Raw genomic sequence first — 22,129 nt, 5'->3', positions numbered from 1 at the left:
GAAACCCTTTCTCTACTAATAATACAAAAATTAGCTGGACTTGGTGGCGGGTGCCTGTAATCCCAGCTACTCAGGAGGCTGAGGCAGAGAATTGCTTGAACCCGGGAGGCGGAGGTTGCAGTGAGCTGAGATCATACCACTGCACTCCAGCCTGGGTGACAGAGCTAGAGACTGTCTCAAAAACAAACAAAACAAAACAAACAAACAAAAATCTTTACAAAGGCGTATTCTGTAGCTAAGTAATACAACTCTTATCACTTATAGTGGAACAACTTGACATGATATATATACTGCTTGGCATGATGCAGTACAAAGTACACATTATCAACTCTGAAGTATTCTTACCCAAAAAGTTACCCTTAATGAAGCCTTAAGATCTGACTTTTGGTTTTAGGAAATAAAAGAGCAGAGGAACGAGTTCAATGACACCACAAGGAAGCAGTAAGACAAACCAGAATGTACTATGGTATTTTAAGAAAGCTGGTCTGAGTCTGTTCAAAATGTCAATGTTATGAAAAAGAAAAAGTGGAGAAACCGTTCTGGACTAAAGAGACACAATAACTGAATGCAATGGGAGAGTCTTGATTGGATTTTGGGTTGAAAAAAACAGCTATAAAGGATGTTTTGGGGGACAACTAGAAAATTTTGAAGATAGATTAGATATTAGATGATGTTAGGGAATTTTTTTTTTTTTTCTGAGATGGAGTCTTACTCTGTTGCCTAGGCTGGAGTGCAGTGGTGCCATCTCGGCTCACTGCAACCTCCGCCTCTCGGGTTCAAGCGATTCTCCTGCCTCAGCCTCCCAAGTAGCTGGGACTACAGGCACCTGCCACCACGCCTGGCTGATTTTTTGTATTTTTAGTAAAGACGGGGTTTCACCATGTTGGCCAGGATGGTCTCGATCTCCTGACCTTGTGATCCGCCTGCCTCAGCCTCCCAAAGTGCTGGGATTACAGGTGTGAGCCACCGCGCCGGCTGGGAATTGTTAATTACCTGGATGTGATGATAGGATTATGGTATATAGGAGAATGTCCTTATTTTGCACAACTGTGTGCAGAAGTGTTTTGGGGAGAAATGTCATGATGTGTTCAACTTTTACATGGTTCAGCAAAAATAAATATATGCATGCAGAAAGATAAAATAAGGCAAGGTATTAATATTTAATCTAGACAGATATATGGTTGATTATTGTATTATTCTTCCAACTTTTCTGAATGTTTGAAAACATTTATAATAAAAAAGAGGGAAATAGAGTACAGGCTCTGATATCTTCATTTGGACACTTATTAACTCTGTGACCCTGAGCAAATGACTATTTAACTTCTCTGCCTCCACAGGGATAATATAATAGTACCTACTGCAAAGGGTTAATACATGTCAAGTGTTTAGAACAGAGTCTGATGAGGGCTCGATATTAGCTATGATTATTAGTATTCAAATGTTCATGAAAGGACGTGATCACCAGTATGTGGGGCGATGAGGGGAAAAGAAAATAATTCATCTTTTGAAGTCAAAGGAACTGTAAAAGTTAGTTTGTACTTCCTCCTTTGACACTATAAACGTACCTCCATTCTGCTGGTGGAATTTCTAGAGAGTACTGGTGTCTGATCAGTGCCAGAGGTGAAACTATTCTTCCTTTCCTTCATGAGACACAAGATCAAAGGGAGGGGATGCTGCATCTGGCTCCCTGGTGAGTCACTTATGAGAATGGTAGTTTGAGCCCATCTGGTTCCATCCGGCAACTCAACTCTTTCTCTGACCTTGGCTTAGAGCCTAGTTTCCAAATTAGAGAGAGGTTTAAAATGTTATGATTTGATAGCATACAGAAAAAAATAGCCCTAACATGCTCAGGGGCAGGAGGCTCCAGTGAAGGAAAGCCGAGTGCACAGGACTGAGAAGCTGAAGCTATAAGGCTTCGAGGGAGACCAGGCAAGGCTTACCGAGATGCTCATGGTGCAGTCTGGGAAGTTTCTAGTTCCCGCCTTCCTTTTGCTTGGGATTCCTAAAGCCTTGGATTCCCTTGGATGGTTTGAGGCCTTTATTTTCTTTCAAAGACAGTAGCAGACACTAGGGGAAATTACCCTGTGAGTGCTCTTTTGGTTTTGCTTTAATCCAGTCTGACCTTTTCTTGTCTTTGAACTGAAAACATTAATCCTGTGATTTTTTTATCCTTTCTGGAGCTTGGGTCAGGTCATGTGATGGTAGCTTACACCAGAGGAGCCAAACTCAGTCTGTTATTTCTTGATAACGGGTCCTTCCCCAAGCCTTCTCTGGGGCCATATTTAGAGTTTTCACACCTTATTTTTTCTTCCCCCAGTCACTTTCTGTTATTTCTGCTATGTCCAGGTGGGTGCTAGGGCAGAGGTAGCAGTGCTGTTAGCTTTGTTTCTTTTTGGAATGGGTAAAAATGAAGGTAAGAGCTTGATCAAGCATTTTCAATAAAGTTTTCTGCCAGTTTTGTTGCCTCTAATATATCTGTCATGCAGAATATGTCTCCTGGATCTCTTCTTGTGATTCCAAGAACTTACATGTAAAAACATTGTTAGGTTAACTCCCTTTAAGAGTTTATTTGGATAATTGGCTTTTTCCCTTTCACATCGTGTCTGAGAAAGGAAATGGTTTCTGTACAGAAAATGCTTTTCTCCCTAGTGCTGTAGAGACTTGGGGAGAGGAAGATAATCTTAATGTAGCTGGGCTTTTTCTGAAGCAGTCTGAGAATTCTTAATTTCCCTAAATATTTTTTATATATTAGCAACAATGCGACTTCCGGGATATTGTAACTGCAAGTCAACATTTTCAGGTTGAGGGTGCACATAACCCTTGGATCACATCTGGCCCACAGATGGGGTTCATTTGACCCTGGTGTTTGACTTTTTTGAAATTAGTAGTCAGCATTTTAAAAATTCATGTGGAAATTTTGTATTTCTGGCTCCTTTTGAGGAATTGTAAGATCTGTCCCCTTTAGGCAGAGTGTACCCTCTTCAGATTGCCACAGTCCCTGTTTCATTTCTCTCACCTTCACTCGTTTGTTACCTGCCTGGTTCCCTGTAGGGGTGTGGTGTGTGTGCGTGTGTGTGTGTGTGTCTGTCTGTCTGTCCACTAAAAGGTCTAGAAACAATGACCACCCAGTATGAATGAATGTTCTTAGTGCCCAAATTATGATCTTGAAATACCATTTACCCATTTAGAGAAACTGGGGTTTCTTAGGGAAATGGCTAATTCTAGGTTTTAGGGCAGGAAATGTATAGGATGATCCTAGAATGTTGTGATAACAGATAACATGAAAGTTTATCAAAGTCTACTGGAGTCATCTTGAAAGGACTTAGGATCTAACTTGAAGAGGCTACCACTGACCAAAGAGGGATAATTTGAGTTTCAGTAAGGTAAGAATTGCAATAGATTAAAATTCATAAATATATTTAAATCCAGGCATTCATAATGTTACTAAAAAGGAAACCTACTTGGCTAAATTAGGAGAATTGATAAGAAATCAATTCATTGTATTGAAAACTGGATAAATAAAAGGAAAAAAATAAGTATTTGTCCTGACTTTCCTGTACCACTAGATAACCATATAGTAGGTGACAGAAATATATCTTTATAAAATTATTTCAACTTACAAATGAAAACAAAATGATAGGATAGCATCATAAGTACCCTTATGGTCTAGGTACTGAGCATCAATAACTACTAACATCAGAAACAAACAAAAACCAAGCCTCCTGACAAAAGAACATTACCCACCACCAAAGTTTGCCAAAAGGATAAAATCCAAAATTGATCAAGCCTCTGGATATAGCTGTAATTTGCAAGAAATACTGAAAACAAGGTACATAATTAGAAAATCCAGATTATGGGATGTTATATGGGTTAAATGTCCCAGATTCTGTAACATATGAATTGTAACAAGAAAAAAAAAAAAAAGATATGGGCAGGAGTAGGCTGGAGTGGAGGAGCTATGAATTAAGAGACTTAAAAATTGTATCAAAAATTTTAAAAATAGGCAAGACCTAAACTATAGAAAGGGATGCACATGTAAGTGGAAAACCATAAAGAAATGCAAGGAAGTGATTATTATCAAAGCCAGGGTAGTGATTACTTTGGAGGGAGGAGGAGATTGTGGTTGGATCAGGGAACATGGAGGAACTTGGGGAATGCCTGGAAAGTTCTTTCTCTCGACCTTGGTAGTGGTTATAAGGATGTTCATCTTATAATCATTCATTAAGCTTTATATTTGTTCTATGTGATTTCCTGCATTTTGTGTTTGTAATAAAATGGTTTAAAAAATTGATAGAGTTTTTAGGGCATTATTCTTGCAACCCTTCTACTTACATACATACATACATTTTATTTTTTTGTTTGTTTTTGAAGATGGAGTCTTGCTCTGTCGCCCAGGCTGGAGTGCTGTGGCACAATCTCAGCTCACTGCAACCTCCACCTCCCAGGTTAAAGCGATTTTCCTGCCTCAGCCTCCCGAGTAGCTGGGATTACAGGCACCCGCCACCATGCCTGGCTAACTTTTGTATTTTCAGTAGAGACAGGGTTTCACTATGTTGGCCAGGCTGGTCTTGAACTCCTGACCTCAAGTCATCCACCCACCTCGGCCTCCCAAAGTGCTAGGATTACAGATGTGAGCCACCGCACCCAGCCATACATATATTTTATTTTATTTCATTTTATTTTATGATGGAGTCTTGCTCTGTTGCCCAGGCTGGAGTACACTGGCGCCATCTTGGCTCACTGCAACCTCTGCCTCCCAGGTTCAAGCAATTCTCCCACCTGAGCCTCCCAAGTAGCTAGGATTACAGGCACCTACCACCACACCTGGCTAATTTTTGTATTTTTAATGGAGATGGGGTTTCAGCATGTTGTCCAGGCTGGTCTCAAACTCCTGACCTCAGGTGATCTGCCTGCCTTGGCCTTCCAAAGTTTTGGGATTACAGGTGTGAGCCACCACACCCAGCCCATACATACATTTTACATACTTATGTTTTAAGTCAGCATTTGCTGTGGAGCAAAAGAGGTAAGATGAAATCTCACCTGTTCACTGGGAAATTTGCAGTGTGAACCTTGTCGAAGTCAAATAAAATATAGAGACAAATCTCTAATGTTTTATTTGGGAAGCAAGAATTGCAATTTGAGTTATACACACAGACTGGGTGGCCTTTGGTATGTCCAAAGAACAAACAGAAGGTTAGGAGTTTTATTAGAAAAAGAAATAGTATGTATTGCTTTGAAAGAAAGCTCATTGACACAAGTCAAGTTTTTGGGAGCTGGGAGTCTCTGATTGGTGAGTGACAGTGGTAGGGGTAAAGTAGTCTTAGAGTCACAGCAGGTCGTTTCAGCAGCTGGGCTTGTGGAAAATCTAATTCTTGGAGCAGGTGCTGTATGCCCTGAGTGTTCTTTCCCCTGGCCCTGATTTAGTTGGACATGACAAGAATGACCCAATTTATATAATCAACTTTTACAACCTCGAGATTAAGTTTGGCTCTAGTGTTTATAAACAACAAGCCATCAGGGGATTGCTGGGGTTTCTTTTTTAGGAATTTTAGATGTGCCTCACTGTGTAACTGGAGTAGTCCTGCAAGATTAAGTGCAAGTTCAGTTTTTATAAATAGATGCAGTACATACTTCAAATTACTTTATTGTTTTAGGGCCCTGTTCCCCAGAGCAAACCTTAACTCCAAAACCATGTCTTCAAAACGGAATTATACTTAAAATTTATTGCACATCTTGTAATCACAAGTTTGCCAAGAAAAAAAATCATTTTCCAGTCTAACATTGAGAGCACTTTAGGTGGAATAAAACACTGAGAAAAATGGTAGCAAACAGAAACTTGGGGGCCACTAATGGGATTTGCAAAGAGTGAAACCTCATCTCCTGAGTGTGTGTTTAGGACTGGCCTAAGAGAACTGCTTTTCTTTTTTTTTTTTTTTTTTTTGAGACAGAGTTTCGCTCTTATTGCCCAGGCTGGAGTGCAATGGCACCATCTCGGCTCACCGCAACCTCCAACTCCTAGGTTCAAGCAATTTTCCTGCCTTAGCCTCCCGAGTAGCTGGGATTACAGGCATGTGCCACCACGTCTGGCTAATTTTGTATTTTTAGTAGAGACAGTGTTTCTCCATGTTTATCCGGCTGGTCTCGAACTCCCAACCTCAGGTGATCTACCCGCCTCAGCCTCCCAAAGTGCTGGGATTACAGGTGTGAGCCACCGTGCCCGGCCAGTAACTGCTTTTAACAGCCTACTTGATTCAATTTTTCATGGCCTTGTTGTTTTATTCCCTGGCATACTTCTTTTTAAATATCAGTAGAGTGGAATGGGAAGACAAAACAATGTTTTTACTTTAGAGTGTATTTTTTTTCTCTCCTGGACTGTTTTCTTCCTCTTTCTTTTCTTCCTTCCTTCTTTGCTAAATGGCAGTCTTTTTCAGGAGGATGATCAAGATGATCAAGGAATTAACTCAGAACCTAAATACCTTCTTCATTGAATTTATCTATGGATGCCTTCTCTTTGTTGAATTCTTTTCTTCTCTTTTCTCTTTTTTCTTTTCTTTTCTTTTTTCTCTTCTCTTTTTTCTTTTTTCGAGACAGAGTCTCTCTCTGTCGACCAGGCTGGAGTGCAATGGCGTGATCTCAGTTCACTGCAACCTCCGCCCCCCAGGTTCAAGCATCTCTCCTGCCTCAGCCTCCCAAGTAGCTGGGATTACAGACGCCCACACCAAGTCTAGCTAATTTTTGTATTTTTAGTAGAGACAGGGTTTCGCCATGTTGACTAGGTTGGTCTCAAACTTCTGACCTCAAGTGACCCGCCCGCCTCAGCCTCCCAAAGTGCTGGAATTACAGGCCTGAGCCACCTGAGCCACCTGAGCCACCACGCCTGGTCTTGAATTATTTTCCATCCCCAGAAATTTATCTTTCTCTTGAAACTTTATTCTTCTAGATCAGCAGTATCAGTAGAACTTTTTGTGACCATGGAAATGTTCTGTGTCTGTATTGTCAGTGCAGAAGACACAAGCCACATGTGGCCATCAGGCACTTGAAATGTGCTAGTGGGACTGAGGAACTGAAGTTTTAATTTTAGTTAAGTTATACTTTAGAATAGCCACATATGGCTAGGGGACAGTACAGTTGCAAGGAGAAGTCAGAGTAGAGCTATGTGTATAAAGCTTAGAGAGGGGGCCATAACGTTGGTCAGATTCCTCTCACCTAAGATCTGTTAACAGTAATGCCGTCTCCAGCTTAAAACTCTTCGCTGACTTCCATCATCCTTAAAGTCTTTATCATGGAGTTATGATGTCTGTAATTTATTTAAAAATACTTCTTCATAGACCATCTGATAGTATATATTTGCCAGTTAGTTTCAGCCTCAACTTCAGGGGAATGTGAATTACATTAATGAAGCATCCACACTCCATGATGTCATCTAGCTTTACATCTGCAAGGGTGCACTCTCCAGGGGCTGCCATCAGTGTAGCACTCTCTATAGTTTGATCAACACCTTTACTAGTTAGCATAGTGACTGTCAGAAGCAGCTTGGATTTTTTTGCTTTTTTTTTTTTGAGATGAGGGTCTCACTCTCTTGCCCAGACTGGAGTGTAATGGTGTGATCTCAGCTCACTGCAACCTCTGCCTCCTAGGCTTAAGCAATCCTCCTGTCTCAGCCTCCCGAGTAGCTGGGACTACAGGCGCGTGCCACCATGCCTTGCTAATTTTTGTATTTTTTGTAGAGAGGGTTTTGCCATGTTGCCCAGGCTGGTCTCAAGCTCCTGGATTCAAGTGATCTGCCCACCTTGGCCTCCCAAAGTGCTGAGATTACAGGCATGGCCCATTGCACCTGGCCAATTTTTACTGGTGAGATTAGTGTCTTACTAATTAACAAAATGAGTAGTAGAAGTAGGTGCTCATTAGTGCAATTGAAGTATTCAAAAGCAGAATTGGGCCAGATGTGGTGGCTTATGAGCTGCAGAGCAAGACCCTATCTCTGCAAAAAATGAAAAAATTAGCCAGGCATGGTAGCATGTGCCTGTAGTTCCAGCTACTCGGGAGTCTGAGGTAGGAGGATTATTTGGGCCCAGGAGTTAGGGCCCAAATAATGCAGTGAACTATGATCCTGTCACTGCACCAGCCTGGGCAACAAAGCAAGACCCTGAAATATTCCTATGCTTGCATGAAAAAGGAATATGAATCTAGCAGGGCCTGTAACTTCTTCCCTTGGAGATGGTGCCTGAGGCGTAATTCCTTAATGATCCTTTGGACTTTGGTTAGGATTTCTGGTTGCCTGATGTGACTCCAAGGGCAACAGAACCCTGCCTCTGGGATATTGTCAGTTCTATCGTGAGTGAACCTTTTTCATAAGTGGTGGTTGGAATAACTAGAGACAGAAAGAGCTGGGACAGCATGGAGCTTCTAAAATAATTTGTGTGAACTACTTTGGGCCTGGCTCACTAAGGAATATCTGTTTAATAGATGTCTTTAGGTGTGCTAGAATTTGGTCTGGAACTTGCTTTCTTTGCCACAAGATTGTAAAAGAGGTGCTAGCACTCACCCACCTGAAACATTTTTCTCAACTGTTAAAGAGCCTATGAGATGTATATGACCAAAATGGCTTAGCTCCTGCTTGACTTGGCTGCTCTCTACCTCTCTATGCTTATCTTATATCACTTACCCCTCACTCCTAAATCTCAAACCACACAGACCTTCTCTGTTCCTCCAGTGTGGCAAGTTCCATCCCACCTCAGGTCCCATACCCATGATGTCCCATCTGTCTTGAATGCCCTTCTGCTTTATAATATTTGCATACTTTAAAAGATAATAAAGCAACACTGTGTTCCACTACCCTGCTTAAACAATGTAACATTTCTAGTCCTTTAGAAGCCCTGTATGTCCTCCTTCTACACTGCACTCCTTCCCTCTACCTCAGAGGTTATAACTACCCTGAATTTGTTATTATTTATATATTTTAAAAAATATATAGTGATGGGGTTTCACCATGTTGCCCAGACTGGTCTCAAGCTCCTGGGCTCAGGCAATCCACCACCTCAGCCTCCCATATAGCTGGGATTACAGGCATGAGCCACCATGCCCGGCCTACCGTGAATTTTTTGTTAATCATTCTTTGGCTTTTCTTGAAAGTGTTACCACATATGTATGGCTTGCTAAACAGTGTATTAAATCTTACATTTTCCGAACATTTTGTAATGAAAAATTTCAAAGAAAAAACAAATACAAACACTCATACACCTATAACCTACATTCTTCCATTAATATTTTACCATACTTGCTTTATCACATATCCATCTATCCATCAGTCAGTCTTATTTTTGATACATTTTGAAGTAAATTGGAGACGTCATACATATCCTTGTAAATAATTCAGCATAAGCATCAACTGGAGTTCATTATTTATTTACACTCTTTTTCATTTTAGGTAGAATTTACATACCATGAAGTGCACAAATCTTAATACGAACATCTGTGTAACCCCAAACTCCTCTCAAAATACAGAAAGTTTCCTTGGGTCCTTTCCCCATCAATTCCCACTCCTATTTCCTCAGACACAACTGTTCTGAATATTGTTTTAACCATAGATTAGTTTGGCCTGTTCTAAAACATCATATAAATGGAATGAAATAATAGGATTATTTTGTATAAGGCTTCCTTCAACCAACTTGTTTTTGAGATTTGTCCATGTTATTACATGTATTCTTTTTTATTGCTGGGTGGTTTTTGTGTGTGCAACATTTTGTTTACCCATTCTCCTATTGATGGAAACTTGGGCCCATTTCCAGTTTTTGTCGTTACAGATAGACTACTATGAACATTCTGGTACAAGTCTTTTTGTGGACTTAACGTTTTTGTTTCTCTTGAGCAGTACCTAGCAGAATTTTTGGGACATTAGGCAAGTGTATGTTTAGCTTTGCTAGAATCTACTGGACAGTTTTTCAAAGTTTTTGCACCATTTTACACCCCCCCAACCAAATATGAGAGTCTAGTTGCCACATATCTTCACTAACATTTGATGTTATCAGTCTTTTTAATGTTGGCAATTCTAGCGGTATATCTTCGTGAAGTTCTGCTTGTCTTTTGTTTATTTTGCTTTGTTTTTGAGAATTCAAACTTGTATTTGACTAATAAGATATCTTTAAAATTTAGAAAATAAAAATTGACACAGCTAGAAGAAATTGATAAATCAGCCATTGTAATTAGTTTTAACAAATCTCTCAAAGTAAGATTAAACAGCCAAAATATTTAATAATTATATAAATGATTTGAACATCACAATAACAAGCTTGATTTAATGAAGATTAGAGGCAAGGCAAAGGGCTGATTTTTTTTTATACTGGCCTTGTAGAATGCTCTTATTTTTAAAATTGCATGTTTATTTTTTTAACCAACCATGTAACAGATGGTTTTATCTCCATTTTTAAAAGCTTTTTATTTTGAATTAATTTTAGACCTACAGAAAAGTTGCAAAAATAGTACAGAGTTTCTTGTATCCCTCACTCCACTTCCGCTAATGTTAACATTTTACATAACCATACTACAGTTAACAAGAACAAATAAATTAATATTTATGCAACATTATTAACTAAACGACAGACCTTATTAGAATTTTGCATTTGCTACTGAGGCAATTTTTGTTTGTTTCAGGATCATGTTTAGGTCCCACATTGCATTTGGTGGTTTTATCTCCTTAGTGTGTCCTAGTCTGAGATAGTTCCTCAGTCTTCTCTTGACATTCCTGACTTGTGAAGTTATTTTTGTGAAATGTACCTCAGTTTAGATTGTCATAGTTTTCTCACGACTGGACTGAAGTTACACGTTTTTGGCAAAAATGCATATTGTGTCCTCAGTGCACCGTACTGAGGAGTTCATGATATTGCCATATCTTCTCAATGGTAATGTTTACCTTGATCACTTGGTGATGTTAGTGTCTGCCAGGTTTCTCCACTGTAACTTTTTTTGTTTTGTTTTGTTTTTGAGACAGGGTCTCGCTCTGTCGCCCGACTGGGCTCAAGCAGTCCTCTTGCCTCAGCCTGCCAAGTAGGCAGTCCTCTTGCCTCAGCCTGCCAAGTAGCTTGGATTACAGACGAGCACTACCACGCCCAGCTAATTTTTGTATTTTTAGTTGGCCAGGCTGATATTGAACTCCTGACTTCAAGTGATCCACCCACCTTGGCCTCCCAAAGTGCTGGGATTAAGGCATGAGCCACCGTGCCTGGCCAGTTTTTCATAATTACTTAGATTAGTTCTTTTCTTGCGCCATGTAACCCTTCAGTGTGGTTGTGTTATTAATTTGTAATATAGTTAGGTTCATTTGTTAGTGTTTATATTCATTTTGGATTCTCCCCACATATTGGTTGATTTTAATTGTTTATTTGGGGAGGGGGTAAGTGAAGGGAATGTAAAATATTACTGTGGTTCTAAGAGTCAGCTGTACAGAAAGAGCAGTATTACTCTGTCGTCATTCCTGCTATCCTGTTCTTCTAGTCCTTCCCCTCTCACCCTAGGTAATTACAGTCTTCCCTTGGTATTTGTGGTGGATTGGTTCCAGGACCTCCTGCAGGTACCAAAATCTCAGGATGTTCAGGTCCCTAATACAAAATGGCATAGTATTTGCATATAACGTAGGCATATCCTCTCCTATGCTTTAAGTCATCTCCAGATTACTTATAATACTTAATACAATGTAAATAGTTCTTATACTGTATTGTTCAGGGAATAATGAAAGAAAAACATCTCTACATGTTCAGTACAGACACAATTTTTTTTGGAATATTTCCTATCCTTAGTTGATTGAATCCATAGATGTGGAACCCATGGATATGGAGGGCTGTCTTCTCTTTAGTTTCTGGCTTATCTTTCTTGTATTCCTTTCACACACCAGTGAATAGATAGATGTATATATGTATATTTTCTTTTCTTTTTTTTTTTTTTTTTTTTTTTTTTGAGACAGAGTGTTGCTCTGTTGCCCAGGCTGGAGTGCAGTGGCGCGATCTCGGCTCACTGCAAGCTCCACCTCCTGGGTTTATGCCATTCTCCTGCCTCAGCCTCCCGAGTTGCTAGGACTACAGGCGCCCGCCACCATGCCCGGCTAATTTTTTGTATTTTTAGTAGAGATGGGGTTTCACCGTGTTAGCCAGTATGGTCTTGATCTCCTGACCTCATGATCCGCTCACCTCAGCCTCCCAAAGTGCTGGGATTACAGGTGTGAGCCACTGCGCCCAGCCTATATGTGTATTTTCTTATATGCCTTTATTTATTTATTTAGCGACAGAGTTTCGCTCTTGTCGCCCAGGCTGGAGTGCAATAGCACGATCTTGGCTCACTGCAACCTCCACCTCTCAGGTTCAAGTGATTCTCCTGCCCCAGCCTCCTGAGTAGCTGGGATTACAGGTGCCTGTCACCACACCCAGTTAAGTTTTGTATTTTTAGTAGAGATGGGGTTTCACCATGTTGGTCAGGCTGGTCTCGAACTGCTGACCTCAGGTGATTTGCCTACCTCTTATATGCCTTTCTTATATGAAGGGTAGCATACTGTAGATACTCTTTTGTGCTTTCCTTTTTTTCACTTAACATTATTTCCTGGAAATTCCTCTATATCAATATAGATAGAATAGAGATTGTCCTCATTCTTTTTTTACAGCTGCATAGTACTCCATTGTGTGAACATACCATAGTTTATTCAGCCTCTCTCCAGTGTATGGGAATTTAGATTGCTGACAGTATTTTGCAATTACAAGTAATGTTTCAGCAAGTAACCTTGTATATACATATTTTCATATTGTTGGAGGTATATCTTCAAGGTAGATTTCTAGAAAGTGGAATTATTGAAGTATGTATGTAGTTTTGTTTTGTATTGATTTTTTGAGACAGGGTCTCACTCTGCAGCCCGGGCAGGCTGGAGTTCAGTGACACGATCACAGCTCACTGAAGCCTCAACCTCCTGGGCTCAAGTGATCTTCTCACTTCAGCCTCCCTGGCAGCTGGGACTATAGGTGTGCACCACCACATAGGGCTAATTTTTGTATTTTTTGTTGAGATAGGGTTTCGCTATGTTGCCCAGGCTGGTCTTGAACTCCTGGACTCAAGTGATCCACCTGCCTCAGCCTCCCAAAGTGCTGGGATAACAGGCATGAGCCACCATGCCTGGCGTTTTTTGTTTGTTTGAGGCAGGGTCTCTCGCTCAGTTCCCCAGGCTGGAGTGCAGTGGCACAATCACGGTTGAGCTTTTTTCTACGTCGGAGTTAAAGACAAGTTCACCATGTTTTTTTCTAGTACAGTGCTTTATCATTTCATTTAAAAAATATATTTGGATCCCTAAGCTATTTGCAGTTTATTCTTGTGAATGGTGGGAGAGATAGGTCTAATTTAACCTTTTCCAAATGGTTACCTTGTTGTCCTAGCATCATTGCTTAAAAAGTCAATTTTTATCATATGATATGCCACCATTGTCATATACTAAATTGCCATATGTATTTTGGTCTAGTGCTGGACTTTCTGTTTTATTCTACTAGTTTACTTCTCTATTAACGAGCCAATATTGTGCTGCTTTATTTATAGAGGTTTTATATTTCAGTGTCTGATAAGGCTAGTTCCCCTTCATGATTTTTTTTAATCAGTGTTTTCTTAGCTATTCTGGCATGTTTGTTTTTCCATATGAACTTTTTATCTATGTAAAGTGGCTTGGTGGCTTTTTTTTTTTTTCTTTAAAACAGAGTCTTGCTCTGTTGCCCAGGCTAGAGTGCAGTGGCACAATATTGGCTGCAACCTCCACTTCCCGGGTTCAAGCTGTCCTCCCACTTCAGCCTCTGGAGTAGCTGGGACTACAGACATGTGCCACCGTGCCCAACTAATTTTTGTATTTTTTGTAGAGATGGGGTTTCGCCATGTTGCTCAGGCTGGTCTTGAACTCCTGAGCTCAAGTGATCCACCCTCCTCTGGTTCCCAAAGTGCTGGGATTACAGACATGAGCCATCGCACCTGGGCCAGTTTTCTATTTTCTTGTGAATTAGTTTTTTCTCTAATTTTTTATTTCATTATTTCAGAAAAATTGAATGAGTACTATAATAAATACCTTTTTAAAGATTATTTAGTTATCATTTTGCCATATTATGTATATCTATGTAAATATATTGATTTTTCTTTTTTCCCCTGAATTACTTGCTTGGAAGTTACAGACAAGACACATCAACCCTAATTCAGCAGGTAACTGTTAGAACTAGGCATTCTTTATATAACCATGATACTGTTATCACCCCTAGAAATTTAACCTTGATAGAATAATAATATCCAATATATTCTCTCCAAATTCAAACTCCCCAATTTATATGTGACCTTTATAGGATTTGGGGGAAGGGATGGGGTTCAGGATGTATTACATTTCATTGTCATGTCCTTTGATCTCCACCTCTTTTTAGTTACACAGGCATTTTTTTTTTTGTAATAAAAAAAATTGTATTTACTTAGAAGCATTCAGAATGTCAACAAAACAGCTGCAACTTTTTTTTTTTTTTTTTTTTTTCAATTACAGAGTGGTATTCAGTTAACAGAACAACAATTATTTCGTATAAGCTGCATCAGAGACAACTGAAGATGAAAAAACTACCATCCCCATATATAACTAATTTGTGCTGTGCACCAACAAGAACCTGCTTTAAATTTCCATGCCAATTTACAACCCCCATACTGTACCAGGCAAGGTTAGTGGCTATTGAAAATACCACCAGGACAGGGCTATCTAAAGACACATTCGGTAGTGTGTTAACTATACAAAAAAAGACACTGTGCAGTTTAAAAACAAATCTTAGGCAGCCTTACATTTCAATTTTTTTCTTTAAAAGGAGTGAGTTGTGTACAGGGGGGTTAAATGCTTTATAGACGAGAAAAAAAACTGCCCTAGAACCAACTTATTCATCATCATCATCTTCTTCATCTTCATCTTCTTCATCTTCCTCCTCCTCCTCATCCTCTTCATCTTCCTCATCCTCTTCATCTTCCTCATCTTCCTCCTCTTCCTTCTTTTTCTTGCTTTTTTCAGCCTTGACAACTCCCTTTTTTGCTGCATCAGGCTTTCCTTTAGCTTGATATGCAGCAATATCCTTTTCGTATTTTTCCTTCAGCTTCGCAGCCTTCTTTTCATAAGGCTGCTTGTCATCTGCAGCATACACAGGCATTTTTAATCATTTAAATTATTTATATTTTTCATAGAATGTTTCCATTTCACCTTTTTTTAAATACATTGGCATAAGTTTTAAAATATTTTCTCCTCCCTGATACATCTATAGTTATGCCCTCTTTTACATTCCTAATGTTTATTTGTTCGTCTCTTTTTTTCTTAATTATTCTTATTAGAAACTCATCAATAACATGAGTTATTTCTAAGAACTAGATTTGGTTTTGTTGATTCCTTATATTGTACCTTTGTTTTCTATTTTAACAAATTCTGCTCTTTATTATTTTCTTCCTTCTTTTGGGGTTTATTCTGTTTTTCTAATATCTTAAAATGAGTGTTTAGCTTATTTATTTTCAATTTTTCTTCTATTCCAAAGTAAATTTCTTTTTTTAATATTTCTTTCTTTCTTTTTTTTTTTTTTTTTGAGACGGAGTCTCGCTGTGTCACCCAGGCTCGAGTGCAGTGGCGTGATCTCGGCTCACTGCAAGCTCCACCTCCCAGGTTCACACCATTCTCCTGCCTCAGCCTCCCGAGTAGCTGGGACTACAGGCACCCACCACCACACCTGGCTAATTTTTTTGTATTTTTAGTAGAGTCAGAGTTTCACCACGTTAGCCAGGATGGTTTAGACCCCCTGACCTCACGATCCACCTGCCTCGGCCTCCCAGAGTGCTGGGATTACAGGCGTGAGCTAACACGCCCGGCCAACCAAAGTAAATTTCTAAGGCTGTACTTTTTCCTCAGAGTATTGTTTTGTCTACATTACACAAATAGTAATATGAGGTATTTTCTGACATAATCATTTCTCTTTGACTCCTAGGTTATTTGGAAAAGTGTTTTAATTTTTTATAATACAATTCAAGAGATTTATTATGCAACATGACTATAGTTAATAATATATTGTATACTTGGAAATTACTAAGAAAATAGATGTTAAGTGTTGTCACAACAAAAAAGTGATACGTATGTGAGGTCAGCAAGTTTTTTTCTAATTTATTTTAGGTTATCTTTTCATTAATAATTTCTATTAATTCCATTATCATCAGAGATTGGAGTCTGTATGATAAAGATTCCTTGAAGTCAATATGGGTTTATGGACTGATTTAAGTATGTGATGTTTTTATAAATACCCCCAAAATGCTTGAAATGAATGTGAACTACTTAGTTATTAGGTGCCCTGCTCTATATAAGTATGATTTGTAAGATCTTATGAGATTAAACTTGTGAAATGTGCTTCATTTTTTCTATTTGATTACTAATTTATCTGCTTGATCTATCAATTATGCACTGATGATGGATTTGTCTATTTTTCCTTTGTAGCTTAATCCACTTTTGTTTTATATATTTTGAGACTGTTATTAGTTACATTCAAATTTAGAACTGTTATATTTTTCCAATGAATGGAGCCTTTTATCATTATTGGACTATTTTTATCTCTGCAATACTTTTTTACATAAAAGTCTATTTTATCTGATAATAGTATAACCACGCTAGCTTTCTTTTGCTTAATGTTTCCGTGGCATATCTGAAAAAGTCCTTTGATTTTTCAGCTTTTCTGTGTCATATATACATATATATATATTTATATATATATATATATATATTTTTTTTTTCTCTTCTCTTTTTTCCGAGACGGAGTCTCACTCTGTCGCCCAGGCTGGAGTGCAGTGGTGCAATCTCGGCTCACTGCAAGCTCTGCCTCCCGGGTTCACGCCATTCTCCTGCCTCAGCCTCCCGAGTAGCTGGGACTACAGGTGCCTGCCACCACACCCGGCTAATTTTTGTATTTTTAGTAGAGACGGGGTTTCACCATGTTAGCCAGGATGGTCTCGATCTCCTGACCTCGTGATCTGCCTGCCTCAGCCTCCCAAAGTGCTGGGATTACAGGCATGAGCCATCTCGCTCGGCCTCTGTGTCTTATATTTTAAGATATATCTCTTGTAAATAGCATGTAGCTGCATAACTGATTTTTTTCCTAACAACATGATTTATTTTATTTTATTTTATGTTATTTTATGTTATGTTATGTTATTTTATTTTATTTTATATTATGTTATGTTATGTTATGTTATTTTATTTGAGACAGAGTCTCGCTCTGTTGCCCAGGCTGGAGTGCAGTGGTGCAATCTCGGCTCACTACAGCCTCTGCATCCTGGGTTCAAGTGATTCTCATGCCTTAGTCTCCGGAGCAGCTGGGACTACAGGCGGACACCACCACACCCAGCTAATTTCTGTATTTTCATTAGAGATGGGGTTTTGCTATGTTGGCCAGGCTTGTCTTGAACTCCTGGCCTCAGGTGATGTTCCCACCTCAGCCTCCCAAAGTGCTGGGATTACAGGTATGAGCCACCATGCCTAGTCCCTGACAACATGATTTTTAGTTATACAGTTTTGTTCATTTAAATTGATTGTGATTTGTTTAAACTCATTTCTGTTTTCTCACATACTGGGGTGGTTTTTTTGTTTTCTGGTAATTCTTATTTTCCTTTTTCTTACAACAAGTCATAAATTATTTCTCTTCCCTCAGCATCTTTTTTTTTTTTTGAGGAAAACATTTTTAAGAGAGGAAAAATACAGAAAATGTATAATAATAGCCATATGTCTACTGCCCAAACTAAACAGATATTAAGATTTTTGCTATATTGTTTCATATTTGCTGTTGTCATACTTAATAAAATATGTGAGGCCAGGCGCAATGGCTCATGCCTGTAATCCCAACACTTTGGGAGGCCAAGGCGGGTAGATCACCTGAGGTCAGGAGTTTGAGACCAGCCTGGCCAACATGGTGAAACCCCATCTCTACTAAAAATATAAAAATTAGCTGGGTGTGGTGGCGGGCACCTGTAGTCCCAGCTACTCAGGAGGCTGAGGCAGGAGAATCGCTTGAACCCGGTAGGTGGGGGTTGCAGTGAGCCGAGATCGCACCATTGCACTCCAGCCAGGGCAACAAGAGCGAAACTCTGTCTCAAAAAAAAAAAAAAAAAAAAAGGCCAGGTGCGGTGGCTCACGCCTGTAATCCCAGCACTTTGGGAGGCCAAGGCGGGTGATTCACGAGGTCAAGAGATGGAGACCATCCTGGCCAACATGGTGAAACCCCATCTCTACTAAAAATACAAAAATTAACTGGGTGTGGTGGCGTGCACCTGTAGTCCCAGCTACTTGGGAGGCTGAGGCAGGAGAATCGCTTGAACCTGGAGGCAGAGGTTGCAGTGAGCCGAGATCGTGCCACTGCACTCTACCTTGGCGACACAGTGAGACTCCGTCTCAAACAAATAAAAGCAGATAAAGTTGAAGTTTTTTTAGTTTTTTTAACCCAAATTTGCGTTTTTTTTTTAAGTCTTTTTTACTTGTTTATTTCTTTTCGTTTTGCATATGAATGCCAGGTTATATGAAGTTTCTTAGGTTCCAATTATATTTTCCTCTCTCATTCCCAGGAGGCTAATGCTATCATAACTTTAGTATATGTCCTTCTAATCTATGTTTTATGAAACTTACAGGTGTGTGTGTGTGTGTGTGTGTAAATAATAGTATTATTTGGTATAATCTCAGAACACATAAGTATTTTCATGTAATAGGCTTGTCTGGCAATTTTCTATTATAACTAACCTCATTTTTTTAGATCTAGCCATGTTGACATTTATAGATACAATATATTCATTTAACCTGGCAAATAGTATACCATATGTCAATATACCACAATTTATTTGTTCCTCTATTTAAGGATTTTTTTCTTGATATTTCAAACAATGGTGCAATGAATGTTCCTCCATTTGTATCTTCTGCAACATGTCTCCAGGATACATACCTAGAAATGGTGTTACTAGGTCTGAGGTCAGAGGATGCACCCATAATACCTTTTTAACACTTACGTCCTTCTTAGTTAATTAAAGACCAAAGCAAAATTATAAACCTGTGTATCATAGCATGGTTTTGCAGGAGGGATCTTTAAGTGTAAGCTAATAGCTGCCCTCTGTTGTTTACATCCCTAAGTTTATATTACTTTGCCTTCTCTCCTAGCGGCAGTACATACCTGTGAAAATGAAGAGCAAAGCCTTCTGGATCTTTTCTTGGGAGTATGCCATGATGTATGTGGGAAGCCTAGTGGTAATCATTTGCCTCTCCTTCTTCCTTCTCAGCTCTTGGGATTTCATCCCCGCAGTCTATGGCTTTATGTAAGTAATGACCACATTAGAAAATTCTAGAAGCTGTGGGGAAAAGGGAACACTTGTATACCATTGTCCAGAATGTAAATTAGTACAGCCATTATGGAAAACTGTATGAACATTCCTTAAACAACTAAAAATAGAATTACCATTTGATCCAGCAATCCCACTTCCGGCTACTTACTCAGAGGATTTTTTTCTTTTTTTTTGAGACAGGGTGTCGCTCTGTTGCCCAGTCTGGAGTGCAGTGGGGCCATCTCCGCTCACTGCACCCTCCACCCTCCACCTCCTGGTTTCAAGTGATTGTCCTGCCTCAGCCGCCCGAGTAGCTGGGACTACAGACATGCACCACCATGCCCGGCTAATTTTTGTATTTTTAGTAGAGACGGGGTTTCACCATGTTAGCCACGCTGGTCTCAATGATCCATCTGCCTTGGCCTCCCAAAGTGCTGGGATTACAGGCAACTCAAAATTTTTGAAATCAGTTTGTTGAAGATTTGTCTGCACTCCCATGTTCATTGCAGCATTATTCATAATAGCCAAATTATGGAATCAATCTAAATGTCCATCAACAAACAAATGGATAAAGAAAATTTGGTATATATACACAGCAGAATACTATTCAGTCTTAAAAAAGGAAATTCTGTCATTTATGACAGTAGTAGGGATGGAATTGGAGAATCTGATGCTAAGTGGAATGAGCTAGGCACAGAAAGACAAATACCGCATGTGTTCTCACTTATATGTGGACGCTAAAACAATTAGGCTCATAGAAGCAGAGAGTAGAAGGGTGGTTACCGATGCCGGTGGGGTGGGCGAATGGGGAGATAATGGTCAAAGGGGTACAAAATCTCAGGAGGAATATGTTTTTTTCTTTTCTTTTCTTGAGTACTAGCACAGCATGGTGAATATGGTTAACAGTAGAGTATTGTACATACCAAAATTGCTAAGAGAGTAAATTTCAATTGTTCCCACCACAAACAATGTTTAATATTTGAGGTGATGGAAATGTTAACTAGCTAGATTTAATTATTCTACATTGTATTCAGAAATCATAACATCACATAAAATCACCCGTAAATTCGTACAACTATATGTTGTCAGTTAAAACCCCCCCCCACAAAACTCTGGAAGCTAATTTGGTTTTCATAGCTCTAGCTGGACTCAGGGTGAGTGACCACAGGAAGCCTTTATATTAAATAGCAGCAGTTCTCAAACCTTAAGGTGCATCAGAATCACCTGCAGGACTTATTAAAACCCAGATTGCTGGGCCCGTCCTCAGAGGTTCTGATTAAGTAGGTCTTGGGGAGGGATCAATAATTTGCATTTCTCCGGTTTTCAGGTGATGCCAATGCTGTTGGCCTGCTGGTTTAGGGAACACACTTTGAGAACCTGTACTGTGAAATACACCTTTGATATGGTGGGATTAACCCATTTATGCCTAGTATTCTGTTATTGGAATGCTAAGCTTGTGGGAGTTATTTACGTCCTACTGCTCAAGGTCATCGCCAAGATCTGATTTTTCACACAAAAAAATTTGCAACCTCCAGCATAAGTGGGTTAAAGAGCACTCCCTGGGAACATCCAAAGCAAATTCCAGCCTCTAACTGGGAGGTTTGGGCTCAATTCTAAACAAGAATGGATGTGTTCCTCTAGTGCAAGAGGGCCTCTGACAGTTTGAAAACAATGCCACCTGCCACACGTCAAACCTTGAGGGAAAACTCACATGGACTTGAGTATTGCAGGCTTGCCTGAGTGTATATTCATGAATTCAATAAACATTTCCGAATGCCCTCTACGTGCCAGGCTCTGCGTGGGTGCCGAAGACTTGGTTGCTCCCTAAGCTTTGGGAAGCTCACAGCCCAATAGGTGACAGACTCTTAAACCTGTGCAGGTGGGGAAGCGATCTGGAGTGGCAGAACTCCCATTTGGGATTCTGGACTGCTTATTTGTGTTAAATCCTGGCTGAGCATAACAATGACTTGCTAACTTCAGCTCTTCATGCTCTGCCTTAGATAGGAGTTGCGGTGCCAGGTGAAGGGTTCTTTCTGCTGGGCCACGGATTGTGTTCTTTACCTCATTTCACAGAAAAGGAGGTATAGTTACAGCAAGAGGCAAAAGTTAACCTGGGCGGAGGCCTCAGTCAGGGAAATCTGACTGAGAGCCAACACTCATCTCTCCCTCTGCGTGCCCTATTTGTTGTCCTTTTTAAATTATGTATTGAGATCAGTTTCAACTTCAAATTTTTTAAAATCAAAAATGTGAACTTTAGAAGAGCCAGAATTGCAGCGAAATATTTGTCTGATTTAATTGGACAAAAAGTTTTCCAGTTAAACCCTAATTTCTCAATTAAGACTGGGACCCTGGGGATCTTAGCCAGAACGCACCGATTGTTCCTAAGGCCCCTAGAAGTCTCACTGCAGTCTCAGGCACTCGGTTTTCTGGCTCCTGCTGTGGGGTGTGGAGTAAGAATGGGGAAGAGCAGGATCTTTGAGCATGATCCTCTAGGCAGGTCTTTAGAATGCCCAAAATAGATCCTGTGTTTTAAAACACAGTTACAGTACTGGGTATCTCCTGATTTTAAACTGTCTTGCGCAGTAAAACAGGGGTGAGTCTCTTTATTCCTAGGATGAATCCCTGCTTCATTTCAGATTTGTTTGGCTTAGCTAATATTTGTTATGGGTTATCATTATATGTCTCTGCTCATTTTTGTTAATTACCTGTATCCAGGGTACCTAGAGAGCCCTTCCCATCCTGATCTCTCTAGGGAGAAAGTTGTCCTTGGCTGCCC

The 22,129-nt window shown here is 39.7% G+C and overlaps 1 protein-coding gene across 1 annotated transcript in view; it reads left to right on the top strand.

The window, feature by feature from the left end:
* Positions 1–22,129, top strand: part of PIGU (phosphatidylinositol glycan anchor biosynthesis class U) — a 114,695-nt gene that overhangs the window by 67,471 nt on the left and 25,095 nt on the right. The window contains exon 8 of the mRNA XM_002830232.4: positions 19,193–19,347. Within this exon, the coding sequence (XP_002830278.1) occupies positions 19,193–19,347 (155 nt within the window). The remainder of the gene's footprint in view (positions 1–19,192; positions 19,348–22,129) is intronic.

This window comes from Pongo abelii, chromosome 21 (assembly GCF_028885655.2).
Source record: "Pongo abelii isolate AG06213 chromosome 21, NHGRI_mPonAbe1-v2.0_pri, whole genome shotgun sequence".
Taxonomy (NCBI): Eukaryota; Metazoa; Chordata; class Mammalia; order Primates; family Hominidae; genus Pongo; species Pongo abelii.
The sequence above is the reverse complement of the archived record's forward strand: the minus strand, read 5'-3'. Positions and strand labels throughout refer to the sequence as shown.